At 45.8% G+C, this 14,255-nt stretch overlaps 1 protein-coding gene across 1 annotated transcript in view; it reads left to right on the forward strand.

Moving 5' to 3' along the window:
* Positions 1 to 7,192: 7,192 nt before the first annotated feature.
* cdh4 (cadherin 4, type 1, R-cadherin (retinal)) overlaps positions 7,193 to 14,255 on the forward strand; it is a gene marked incomplete at its 3' end in the record, with an annotated part of 60,508 nt that continues 53,445 nt past the window's right edge. The window contains exons 1-2 of the mRNA XM_079266222.1: positions 7,193 to 7,346; positions 13,754 to 13,936. Coding sequence (XP_079122348.1) covers positions 7,251 to 7,346; positions 13,754 to 13,936 — 279 coding nt within the window. The 5' untranslated portion in view covers positions 7,193 to 7,250. The remainder of the gene's footprint in view (positions 7,347 to 13,753; positions 13,937 to 14,255) is intronic.

The raw sequence follows: 14,255 nt of genomic DNA on the forward strand, positions 1-14,255 counted from the left end.
CATGCACACAAAAATTGCAACGGCACTGAAGTCACACTGAGACGTTGCTGCTCCTTACTAGGGTTGGGTACCGAAAACCGGTGCCGGTATGGTACCGGTTCCTGTTCGACCGGTATCTACCGGACCGAAATGAAACGCAGATTTCGGTGCTTCCTTTGGGTGCCTGAGCCGATTGAAATACTTTTTTTACACTGCTCTGATGACTCCGTCCTACGTTAGCTCGTCCTAGGACCAATGCTAACGATAGCATCGGTCCTCCGCTCCTCACTCGTAGTATTATTACAACCGGACGAGCCGTGGGCGCTTCGAAACAAACCCCTCCATCATTCTGACGAAGCTTCGGCCATGATTTATTGAAAAAAACAAAGAACGAGATCTGTCAAACGGCTGGCAGGCTACTGACTTCCTCCATCGACATCCGGGAACTGAGCGCTGCCGCTCATCAGCACAACAACACAGGCACGCGAAACTTTCTTCTTCTTCTTCTTCGAGGTGTAGTGGCGGTTGGCAAACGACGAATTGCCGCATTAGCGCCACCAACTGGTGAAATAAAATAGAATAAGTCAGGAGAGGTCTTATTTTGCAAGAGAAGGCAAATATGCTCATATTTCTGCAAAATAATTGCTGAAGTTTGAAGCTGTAGTGTGTGTACGGAGTGTGTGTGTGTTTTGTATTTATTTAAGTATACTGTAAACTGTTAACAGTTAATATATTGTTCATAGTTTGAAGTTGTAGTTTGAAGCCAAGTGTTTTGTATTTATTTGTATTTATAGTATACTTTATCAGTTAATATATTGTTCAATTTGAAGAAAAGGCATCGTTTCAGGCACCGTTTAGGCACCGGTATCGTTTTTAAAGTATCGTTTTAGCACCGGTATCGGAAAAAACCCAAACGATACCCAACCCTATACTCCTTACACGCGGTGTTCTGTGTTTTGGCCGTGTTCCTTTACTCGTCGGCGGGCTCCGTGCTGCTGTCTAGCACGGCCTCAGGCAAAAAAAATACTGTGATTTGCAAATTGAGTGGGTGGCGTTGATTTTCCCGCTGGCTTGGGAAAAGCAGCAGGGTACCAGAGGGAATGTTTACTTTGCACTGCGGCCCAACTGCGATGAGCGGCACCATAACAAATGTCCATATGCTCAGTCTGGAGCTGTTTAACCCCTCTAGTGGTAAATGCTGACTCTCTCTACCAAGTATTCCACTGCAAGACCTTTAACCAAAACATGCCCCCCCCCTTTTGCACAGTGTTTACTGTCAGGCGTTTTTAGCTGTTGTAGCTGATATCATAATCTTTATTTATACACCTATTAAAGCGCAAAAAAACAAATCACTTCATTAAAAAAGCAGATCAAATTACCAGTAGACGCAATGAATGGGGTGGGACATGCAGGATCAAAGCAAAACTCATTAAAGGGAGGCTAAGATGGTAATAAATGTTTTTGTATAAAAACAGGGAGGAAGTAAGGACGGTAGGGGGTAAGGAGGACTGCCGTGTCGCTGCAGAACAGGGAGGTGGAGGAGACGGGGACGAGAGGGCTGACAGCAGGAGGAGAGAATGGCGGGGAGGTGTGCGCGGTCGACAGGTGAACATGGGGTAGGCGGATGCGGAGGGATGAGGGAGGCATGCTCCGTGTGGCTGCAGGACACCTCTGAGAACGCGCAGCTTGGGGGGCCTGATCGTTTTGGCCCAAAAGAGACGGGTCTATGAAGCAGTTTAGCCAATTGCTGATTCAAGATATAAATGAGTGACATACAATTGAGCCAATCAGCGCCCTCAAATAGATTCAGCTGTGGGCCAGAACGATCAGGCCCACAGCTGCGCGTTCTCGTCAGGAGAAGTCTCTACAGGCGAGCACTCCTCCTCCAAGACCCGTTTGAGAGGAGAACTTTGGTGGAGATTCTGCAGCCAAAGAGCTGATATCAGATCAGCCTGACCTCACAATCAGACAGCAGACTCGCGGGAAAGGGAAGCAGTACATGCGAAGCTTCACTAGCTGTACACCAGACAGGTTTGACTAGCTGGATGACGTCATGCTAATCATTTATTTAGCTTTTTAAAACAACGGGGACGGATCCAGCACGGACAGTTACGGGAGTGAGGGATGAGGAGGTAAGGAAACATGAGAACACCAGGGTAGGGAGTGAGGGATGAGGAGGTAAGGAAACATGAGAATAAATCTCAATAAATAAACATGTTATATTATATTATATAAGTGTTATTTACTGATTGTTTTCGTGTTGGAATACATGTTAAATATTTAACTGCCAAGTAATAATGCGTGTTCGATACTGACTTTTTTTTTGCATTGAATCATACTGGGATGTTTGCTGAAATTGATAGGATGGCCCGACCTCGAACATTTTCCACCAGCCGCCACTGTGCACATGTAATGTTTCCATACAAGAGCGGCTTTGGCCTCCCCTCGGGTATTGTCGTGGCTCTACAAGCTGAAAGAGACAAAGAGCATAAGCGTGTCTCTCTCTGTTTGTGCAGAGGACTCGGCGGTCGGCAGTCACGGCTGCTTGCCCGCTCTGTTTTAGCCGCGCCTGTGCCGCGCTAGCCGCTCTGTTGGACAGCATGTTCTCTGCCGTACGCGTCCAAAGAACAGCAGCCAAGCAGAATGACACCAGCCTCAGTAGCCTGCCAAACACCGCTGTGGATGGCAGGACACACTCAAATATACAGAACACACTTTGGCACAGGGACAAACACACACACACACAGAGACACAAACCATAAACACACACACACTCAGGAGGATGCACACACCCAATACATGCACAGAGCAACACTGTACGGCACACACACACTTTGCACTTTTAGGCTATACAAAATAGAAAAACAGAATGCAAACACACACTCTCACACACACGCACACACACTTAAACTGATGTTTTTCTCCGGAACTAAGGCAAAACACAGGGACACCGATAAAGTCAGAGACGAAGAAGGCAATTGACATAATCGATTTCTGAGTCAGAAGGTTGTTGCCATAACCAGCAAGGCACACAATCGACCCTACTTTCATACAGTTGACACTGCTAGCTGATGGCAGTTTCGAAGCAACAGTGTCGGCCTTCCCACGGAGCGCATTCGCCACACCCACTCACTTTATCACCACCCGTGTGTATGTTTTCAGGGCTTGACACTTCTTGACACACCTTCGGGGCAAGTAGCTGAGACGTTCATGTGCGAAACAGAAAATAAATTAAAACGAACCTATTAAACCTATTGAAAACGAATTTGGACAAAGAAACTGTGTTATCCTTTTGCTTTGTATTGTCATATAAATTGGTTATTTGCATGAAAGCACACAATTCAATCGGTGATTTGATTAAACATATTTTGGGGCCATTAGTGTTTTTAATTATGTATCAAAAGCTGCTTAGACCAAGTGTTCTGAAGTTAAACGTGTCATAATTGCGTCTCTTATATATTTTTATATTGCTATAACAACAGGTCCTTCAAACAACTGTATTTATTCAAGTTTCTCGCCAAAAACTATTTTTTACAAGATTACATTTCAACACATAATGGTAATGTTTTAATTTACCTTTGCCCAATATTGATTTTTACAGTTTGGAGCTTGAGCGCATCATGATGCAAGTCAATGCAATTAGAACTGCGCGAGAGAGAGACCTTCTGCTGTTCACTGCGATTACTTTGGTCGGCATGATGGGAATGAATCACAATACAGTTCGTGCACGGCGTACACTGTAAAACGCAGATCGGCAGAGATCTTTTCCAGACGTGGTTTGTGTGCGAGTAATTGCAGAATTGCGGCAGTGTATGGTTGATTGCGTGCAGCGTAATGTCTCAGGGAGACATCGATTATTGTTTCAATGTATGTTTTAAATCTCCTTTACTTTTGCCTTTATGCTTTTAATGGTTTCATGTGAAGCACTTTGAATTACCTTGTTGTTGAAATGTGCTATACAAATAAACTTGCCTTGCCTTGCCTTACAACAGGCCGTGTCTGATTAAGTTAGTTGCTACTTGTTAGCTTTGTTATTTAGCCAAGCAGAGCAGTGCTGCTTGCATGTTAGTCCATGCTGCTGTTTGCATGGACTGGTCAGAAACGCGTCCAAGCTTCAGTCTGCAGAGAGGTCTTCAAAGTTGAACGCAGTGAGTAGACCCGTGACACCGAGATACATGCTGGATGGATAAATCCAAGTTGGTGTCAAGTAGGGCCGCAACCAACGATTATTTTCAGTATTGATTTTTATGTGGCTACGACAAGTTGATTGCATCTATTCTCTTAGATTTGTTGAAATGAATCGGGCATAAAGCTGACTGACAACCACACACATCACCCTCAGACGTTACTGGAGGAGCGGCTGGTGAACGGAGCTGCCTGGAGATATCTGCCAACAAAGTCTGATGTCCTTGTTTTAGTTTGCTGGATTTTAGCAACTGGGCATCTTGAGAAGAGTGAGCGAAATTATTAAATATCACGCATACGCAGAAGTCATACAAAGTGTGAAACAACAATAACATGTAGAGAAACATTGCAGTGATGCACTCGAGCCGGAGTCTCTTCCCTTCAGTCCTGGGGCTCCTGACGAGCTGACCAGTGGCAGTCTAGTGGCAGTATTGATTGAACCTGCAGTCAAATATGGACGTGATTAATAATTGATGAAGGACTGACTGCGGGTTTACTGACCTTCAGGGCCGTCAGCCTGAAGCATCGCCTTACTTTATTCATTTCAACTTCAATTTCTGGCACGTAAGCGTGCTGTGGTTCGCCAAGCGCAACATGACAAAACAAATGACATGCACCAGAGAACAATTACATCAAATACGCACTGATTAGTTATCACCAGTGTTGGTCTTCATTCACTGCTTCTATTTCCATTCTGATGTGACAGCGATGAATAATCTGCATTTCTACATTTGCACATTAGCTTCCCTTGTCTTAAAGCTGAGGATTTGGTGGCAGAGAAAATTGTTCCAATTACTGTTTTATTTTATACATTTTCTATTTCACCTCTTTTTTTAATCTTCTTCTGTGTGCTACAGTATCTGCATCTCCCGCCTTCTCCTTTTATCCTGCCATCTCTCTCTCTCTCACACACACACGCAGGTGCGCGCACACACACACACACACACACATGCATGGTTCCTCTATCAGTATCTAGTCTCAGCGTTGTTTCCCTCTGCTGCTTTCATCTCCATTTAACAGCGTGGCAGATCAGATCCCACCACCTGATTTGAATGCGCTTTGTGAACGGGATTTTTTTTAATGAATATCAACACATTTATGAATATTTTCACACTAAGTAGATGTGTTAGGAATCAGGGTCGTGGTCCCGGCCCCCTCGCGGCTACGAATCAGTAGGCGGTGAATAGTAAGCTGAGAGGGTGGCCCGGTGCCCCAGCAGAAAATCAAAGTCATTCCTCTAACAATGCTGCACTATGGCGATCCCTCACAGACCACATGTGTGTTCCCATGCCAACTGGCACCAACCACAGCACAGGGGGCAACGGGCAGACCCTCGGAGACCTTGATGGTTTTAATGTAGAATTAACATCCAAATTGATATATGCACTAGCTAGCTGCAGTTTGAATTCACTGCCACGTGTATGCACACACACACACACACACACACACAGGCAGGAAAACCACACCCTCATGCATTCATAGGCAGCCCTTTGCAGTGCGTGCTCGTGTCTTTAAACCCTGCTTCTCCCAGCTGCACCACAAGAGACCTGTCTAAGTGACAACAATTAGCCTGCTGAGTTCAAGCTAATTGAAGTAATTTGCATAATACATGGCTGCCAATACAATTCATCTGTGGACAATTCAAGCAGGTCTGTGTCATATTGTCACAACCTGATGTTAGATCCCCAAAGTCAGTTAACACAAAGCATACCATTCACACAGGGACTGTTCTCTGCTATGTTGTTCTTCTGATGAAAGTAAGGATTGCATGTGCCAACATAGACAGATGCACACAATGTCAAAACTGTGTTTACCGTCCGTGCCTTTATGCATGCAATTACTCAGAGGTTGAAAACAAACAGACGACGAGATCTCGTGCTTTATTAGCCTGTTGTTTTGGGAGCTGCTTTTGACAGGACGCTGGGCAATAAATGAAATAGATGGCTTGATAAAAAGCTTGCTGTGCAGAATTCTTCACGCTGGATCTTTGAAAAATCACGCTGCCACAGCTCATAACAGACGATCTGTTCCCTGGGTGATTTATGAAATCAATTTGTCTTGTTATCAACAGCCAGACTTTGTGAGATGGCATCATTCGGAGCACGTGCTTTTCAACTTGCGGGGCGAGGGAGACGGGGGGCGGGTGGGGTGCGGACACATAATTGACACGTTGAAAACAACAAATCAGTCATTCGTGTCGTTGCGTCACGCTATGAATCATGGGATGATGATGCATTCAGTGTTGATTCAATTTGGCAATGAAATGAAAGGATTTTCCAAATCGTCGTGTCTGAGGCTGTTGGTTTGGCCTGTGTTTTGTGTGGTGTAATGGCATATTCATGTCAGCTGTCACCGGAGAATCTGCACCGATGCACTCAGCAGCCGAACACCATCTCTCTGCTTGTTTCTCTGTGACCCTTTGCTCATGTGGGGAGTGGAAACGCTGCAAACCGTCCTTCCATACCGCTCATACGGACCAATATAGTACATTACTCTGGAAACAGGATTAGAAGCTTGTGTGTGCAAACATGGGCGTCCTCGCTGCTCCTTTTTCTTTCGTCGAAGTCAAGCTGAACCCTCCAAATGTCATTCAAGACTGCGCTCCACGCGCCAGGCAGCAAAGCGTGGAGCGCAGTCGGCCCCAGTCAGCCTAATTCTCTTCCGGCTCTGGCCGAGGGAAAGGCTGTTTTAACATAGCTATCCGTCTACTTTGGGAAAAGAATGATATTTTAAAAAGAATCCCGCTTCAGAAACAAGCCGTTTGTTTTTGCCAAAGACGTGAAAGTGGGGAATCAAAAGTGACAGCGGAGGGGATGTTTCAAGATACGTCTTGATGGATGCAGGTTCATCTTAAAGGTGCCAGATGTGTCGACGATCTGCGAAACACCCCGCGGAAAGTAAATCCCACTGTGCTTCCCTCTAATTCTGTTCCCCCGTTTCTGTCCGTCTCTGCAGTGAAGTTCGAGGATTGCCAGCGCAGCAGAGAGGTGGGTTTTGTCAGCAGCGACCCCAACTTCAGCGTGAGGCCCGACGGGTCGGTGTATGCCAAGCAGGAGCTGGCCAACCTGTCGGAGCCCGTCCAGTTCATGGTGACGGCCCGGGGGTTCCATGACGCACACATCTGGGAGACCACCGTGAAGCTAGCCCTGGCTGGACATCCTCATCCTTTAGCCCTGACGAAGGTAACGAGGGAGAACACGTTCGGGAATAGATAGACGCAAGGGCACACGGATGGGACTGCTACAATTGTGATTACAATGCCAATTTAATACGTTTTCACCTCTCACAGGGTGTTAAAAGGCCACTTGCCCTCTTGACTCTTGCTGTAAAGCTGTTTTCCCCATCTTTCCCACTTTCCAGAGGTTGAAAGTGTTGAGGTTGAGGGTTCTGGTGCTGTGATGGTATCATGCTATGCTGATAAATGGTGAATGGAGTGCGTTGTTTTCTCAAAGCGCTTTACAACACAAGCCAGCAGTCACCCATTCATGTCCTGTTGGTGAAAACTGCTCATTAGGAGCGATAAACAGTCACAAGCACACTCGGTTTGTGGTTCAGTATCTTGCCCAAGGACACTTTAACATGTAGACCGCTGGGGCCAGCTATCGAACCGCTGACCTCCTGATTCATGGACAACGATGCTTGTTGATAACACTCCCACAAATCAATCTCTTTCATGAGCAAAAAAAATCAACAAGTTAATCGTACAAAATAAAACCTTTCCTGTTATCTGGTTAATGTGCTCTCTGCACACACAATCAAAGATAGGCTGTAAGGTAAACATCGCTGTGTAACACCACTAAATGACCGAGGATGTGTGATTAAATGGCTCAGGGAGACAGATTAACTACTCTTCTCTCCGTGACCGTATCACGGTAAATGTTGGACATATCACATCCCTACTTTAACCTTATAAACCTAATCGTTCTGTGTTGGGACCTCTAGTATTCAAGTCGCTTGTGAAAAAAGAGGGCGTCGAAGTAAGAAGCTATTACAATGTGCCGGATGCTTTTAATTCGTATTTAATACAGTATGGAAGCGGTGTCTGCCTAATCAGTCAACAAATGGTGGTTACACATCTTTGTGACAGACATTAATAACTTGAGTTACTTGCAAGTGTCGAAAGCGAAACCTAATTATATTTGATAAAAAAATATTCTTAAAGGATTTAGATTTGATAAGAGGATTTGAAACTGGGTTTAGAGTCAATGAAATGCGATTAAACCCCAACCCTAGGTTGCTTGTCTGATTAGATACGCTTCATTATTTGGAGAAAGTGTAAAGCAGCTTCCTAATGAAGGACCTGATCAGAACTTTTAATGCAGCCTAAGTCCTTTTATATTTACAGTAGGAACACTACTGTCTCTCTGACCCTGCATGTAGTCGTTGTGTTTCCAGCTATACCTCTAAGGCAAGATTTTATAACAGCAGTTAGGATGCAGTGCCTCTTTGTATGTGACAAGTGGAGACATGGCCCTCTTTGCTGCCAAGGCTCTATTGACGAGCAGAGACTGTAAAACTACACGGGGCCAAATGTATCGCCACTGTTACCGACTTCCACCACCGGGCTGCACTTTGTTGAGCGACATACCCATTATCATTTTTCCTGCACGACTTGTTGGACGCCATTGGGCTTAATGTTCCGTCATGTTTCTAATCATGACAAAAAGCCAGAGACTCGTGTAGCTAAAGCAATTGCAGAGTGGGGATTAAAATTCTGCCCACTCCTGCCAGTGCAATAATGGAGACCGGGAAATAATTGACATTGATTGAGCTAATGTTCCACTCTAGCGGAGTCTGCGAGGACCAGGTGATGTAGTTTTCGGCGTATAATAATGTTCCCCACATCATGGAGCTGGAGAAAGATTCAATAATTGAACAAGAAATAAATGAGTTTTTTCTCTAATCACATGGAAATTTGAAAACCAGCTTTCATGCGTACAGTGCAGCTTGCATTCCTGCGAGAACAATGTTTACATGTGTTCGTGTCACTGTTTTCCTCACATGCAATAAATGGGTGCTACTGCTACAGTAGAATTTAGTTCCTATCTCCCGGTACGCCCCGAGGAGGAATAAAAACTGAATACCTGTTTCATTAGGAGCCTAGTCATTAAAAAAGAAATGATTCAAATACAGTATGTGCTACAGGATAATGTGAGACAGGAACATGGGTGAAGGAATGCCTATTAAGATACCAAAAATACACTTTGGTTGGTGGATAATTTCATTTCCCTGCTGCTTGTAACATGGCGTAGAACGAGTCCAATACCACCATTTCTCATGGACCCGCATGATTAAAACTGCATAACGTTCCAGGAATTGAGTGGAACATTGAGTGACAACCTCCACGAGGCTGAAAAATCTCCCTTTTAAACAGTTTGTCCTCACTGACATCTACGATTTATGACTTATAGCAACCATTCCTCCATTTGACAGAGTCAAAGCAGGAAGTCGGCATTTCTCCACTAATAGTGAAACAGGAAGACATAAGTACAACATTATTACAGTGAACCACTAAAAACGAATGTATGGCACAGTAGTGTACAGAAGTTTAATATTTATTATGTTTATATAAAGTACGTTTGAAAGGAATTGGAACGTACTTCCATTTGCAGGTAGTTTGTCTTGAATCAAAGTATTGGACAAATAGAGAAATAGTCAGGGCATCACGAAACTGATTACAGTTCATTCTGAGGGGCAAATGAATGTCTGTACAAAAATGTAATTGCAAGCCTTCCAATAATCTCCAAACTTTCACTTAAAACCACCAATGTGAACCTGATGGTGGCGCTAGAGATACATTTCAATCTGGACCAAAGTGATGGAGCCCACGGCGGGTCAGCATTGTCCTCTCCAGAGCCGAAAGGTGCTTTACTCTTTCCAGTCTGAAGAACAAAAGAAAGTTGCATTGACGTGGCTCACTTGCCCTCGCAGCTCATTTTGTGTCTGCTGGTTGCAGCATTCTCCCTCAATACTGGTCCAATTTCCAAAATTGTGGTCCCCATTAGTCACTTGGACACAAAGGAAAGGAAAATAGGGTCGAAAATACCAAAGTTAGTTGGGAACTGAAGCGTGGCCAATTTTCCTTTGCTAGGTCGGCAAACACAAACACACACGGAGGTAAGTAGTTGTTATCTGAGCCCATCTCTCTTTCTTCTGTTTATTTGACAAATAATCCCGTCACCTACTGTACAGTAACGGCAACCTCCAGTATCTCTGCCTCATCAACATGGATATCCTCTTCCTCTCAATGCTGCTTCACAGACAGACGGCTCAAATACCAGCTCATGTTGTGCAGAGACAGTTGTTCGTCAGTTGAATTGGCTCAAACGCACAACATGTTGCGTGACTTCTTCCTCTTGCTACGCTCGCTTTGTTGAATAGCACCAGTGAGAGTGCACTGATTTGTTTTTAATAACTGGCTTAGTTTCTTTCTCTGCTGCTTTGGCAGCAGGAAGGTGCTCGGTGATCAACACTCTGATTTTTAGTATCATTTTGTGCACAATACCGCAGCAATTGAAGTGCAGTGCATCTTTGACCCGAGAGCCCTTTCCACTGTGTCTATGTGCTCAGGCTGTCGCAGCTCACACAGGTAGGGCCTCTTGTTGAGTGCTCTCCAGCTCGTACTGATTTCATGGCACGTTGGTTTGACTTCTCTACCAGCTTAGAGCCCATCAGTTATGCACCGCTGGATGTGGACTCGACCGGTTTGCCGGAGCGGGTTTTAGTGCTTATTTGATTTGCATTTTTTACCGCACTCTCCCGAGACAGCCTCACCTGTTCGAGGTAGATTACAGCGCTGGCCGGCAGCGGGGTGGAACGTAGGACCCTGGGGTCCACTGGTCGATGAAAAGCAAGATCCGGATGGTTGCGCTTTCGCTGTGTGCTTTTAACTTTGTGATTACAGCCTGATTATGTTGCCAATCCACACTGGAAAGTCTCAACAGGCAAATAGCAGCTATGAGAATTTCAGTACTTATTCTTTTACACAAAGTTAGGTTGAAATGTTATTTTTCTTCACTTTAGTTCCTGAGAAAAGATCTCACGGGACAACATTCTCCTGACTGAAGACGAGCACTGTGATCTCTTTTCTTTTTATCACAGCGAACTAGCAAAGGGAACTGCAGCACTAAAGACATAAGAAAAAAAACACCTGAAAGCAATGAATCAAATGTTTTCAGAGCCACACCGAACAGAGAATGGGGAAATGAGCACATACTCTTATTGTATTGTTCTGCCTGTTTGTCAGGCTGATAACCTCCAGATGTCAGCTCCGGCGCTCGAGGGCTGCCGGCCTAAAGAATGCCCCAGCAATGTGCGGCCTGCCTGGGAGTTGGGAGCTGCCAGCTGGCTCTGCCTGCCTCTGGGTTGCAGGAGCCCCGGGCGCTTCAGGGACACACTCACAGACTCCTGGTCATGTGCTCATGCACGTGCACTCTCTGGGTCACGCACAGACTGATACACCCGTGCATATGTCCGTGCGTTATTTCCACGCATTTGTACATGTGCGGTCATGCCTGCATCAAGGCCTGCACTCGTGATTTCCCATATGTGCACACGGGCGTGACTGAACACAATGCACACACTAAATGCATACACAGATATGCAGACAAAAAAAAAATCCACAAAACCTAATAAGCACCTAGCTTCCTGGCAGCGCACAAAGAGTTTCTTTCTTTCCTTTGTAATCCTGGTATTGTCACAATGCCAACAGGCTGTCATCTGCCATGCTGTTTGAAAGTGACAGTCACATGCAACCACTGTGCTGATATCATCCACAAGCAGACTTACAATAAAGGGACGTCTCCCTTTCATTGTCTTCCTCTGTGTCCGTCCCCCCTCCTGACTTCTGTGTTGGCATCCTTTCCAAAGGAATGCTGGGACCCCGACCAATCGAATGCTCCAACCCCGTTATCGTCAGGCCTGATGGGCCGCCTATACGTCAGTGGGCCGATTGGCGTATAGAGCAGCTATTCGTTCATTGTGTTTCTCTGCGGATAAGGACTCTGTCATGATAGCAGCACGCTGACAGAGCACAGATGAGGAGGAGCAGTGACGTGGTCTCAGATGTGTCATCGCTGTGCCTATGCGCTGACATGGAGACAGTCCTGATGAGTCACCATTATCTGCGTTGCTTTGCATGATTCGTTTTTTTTTTCAACGTGATCTTTGTTTTTCCTTGTTTGTTTCAAATGAGCATCTGCAAATATACACAGTGCCACAGAAACACACACACACACGCGCATTCACAGACACAGACTAATTCCACCTGCCGTCCGTGGAGGGTTGGCAGCATCCCTGCCTCCCCCGTGCCAGTTGGTACCTGCGAGTGATTTGGATGAGTGGAGCCGGAACGAGAGTTATCTTATCTGGGAAACACATCTGGTCCCTCCTCGTTCCTCTTTCTGTCCTCTAACCAGCCGCTTGGTCGCCCCCCCCCCCCCCCCCCCCCGCTCCCTCCACGTCCGTGCTCCCGCCCAGCTGAACACCCAGCACCGGCTGTACGGAGGCCCGAGCTCCAATCCTATGAGCTGCCAAATGTGTTGAAGAGTTCAAACAGAAGATAAAAAATATACACTGCGTTTGCTCAGGTGCAGCTTACAGTCACAGGCAAAGCGGGTGCATGTTGATATGATGATATGATGGCCTGTGTTTGGCGTGGCGACGAGGCTGCGGTTGCTCGTGTGCACTGCGTTGCCTGTGTGTTGCCTGCGTTGTGTGTATTCCAGGTGGGATAAGCAGGAGGATTTCCACTGTGCTTCATGTGACAGTGACACAATGGCAGTGTGTGTGTGTGTGTGTGTGTGTGTGTGTGTGTGTGTGTGTGTGTGTGTACACCTCAGCCCAGAGACAACAATAGGATTAGGTGGATTACAGCAATACAACCATTTTACACAGGAGGACACCAGAGGATTGGGTAAAAAACACTCCGTCTTTTAGACACCCTTCTAACCCTCATTTCACGAGGCAAGATGAGCAAGAACACAATCTCCTCTCTGCAGCTGTAGCTGGAGGGATGTACATACACCCATACATTCCTTCAAAGGAGTTACCCACAATACCGCTGTCCTGTATGATGTCAAAGGTACCTCGCCATCAAAAATAAGAATATAGTTCTCGCATCCAAACAAAACTGCTGGGCGGTGTCCTGTTTCTCTCCCCTTGTTATTACTCTGGTATTTCATCAACACCTGTTTTATCTGACGATAGGCTTCTGCCAAGGCAGAGTGTCACATTAGTCTCTGTCTTCAGCACGGACAGAGAGGACAGAGACGGGCAGGAATAATGGCGTCTGCTTTTAAATATCTGTGCAGGAATGCAGACAAAGGCACAGCACCTCGGTGGACAAACGCCAAGCGTGTAGCCTGGGGGTAGTCCAGGGCTTGGGCAGGCTAAGTGTGTCTTCCCAAAGGCCTCATGAGATGTGATGCAGCAGCATTCAGGGAAAAAAAAAAAAGATTTTAGCAGCACGTTATAGATTCATCTTCCAACCTGTCGTGGCAAAATAGCCTTCTTCAAACGATAACGACGCGCATGTTATCCAATGCAAGATGTGGCACAGTGTGACATGTTTGGGTTTTTTTCTTTTCAGGGTGGCATTGAAGAAATGCTGTCAAGAGCCTGGGACTCCCAACCCAGGGTTATCAAGTTTCCTCGAAAACATCAGAGGGTCTCCTCTGCCAATGGGCTGAGGCGACAGAAGAGAGACTGGGTCATCCCGCCTATCAACGTGCCTGAAAACTCCCGAGGACCCTTCCCTCACATGCTTGTCAGAGTGAGTGACGTGTTTATATCATTTCAGCAAACACCACACTTGATGTGGAATGTTTTTGGTGCACCGCAGAACTTTTTACATCACTTTCCGTTGCAGAGAAAAGCAATGTAAGGTAGACGAGCCATGTATTTTTTTTTTTCTAAGCACTTACTCAGGTCAGGCCAGAGAGAAGAGTGGTGAATATGGAGTAATATCTCTTACAATCACCACGAGGCCAAGAGACACACAACATTCTGGTATTTTCTATCAAGCACTCCCAGCAGGCTAAAAGCGCTGCTGTTGTCTCCGATTTAAGTCATGATGCCAGGTGATTTGTCGG

This window comes from Melanostigma gelatinosum, assembly GCF_949748355.1.
Source record: "Melanostigma gelatinosum genome assembly, chromosome: 3".
Taxonomy (NCBI): domain Eukaryota; kingdom Metazoa; phylum Chordata; class Actinopteri; order Perciformes; family Zoarcidae; genus Melanostigma; species Melanostigma gelatinosum.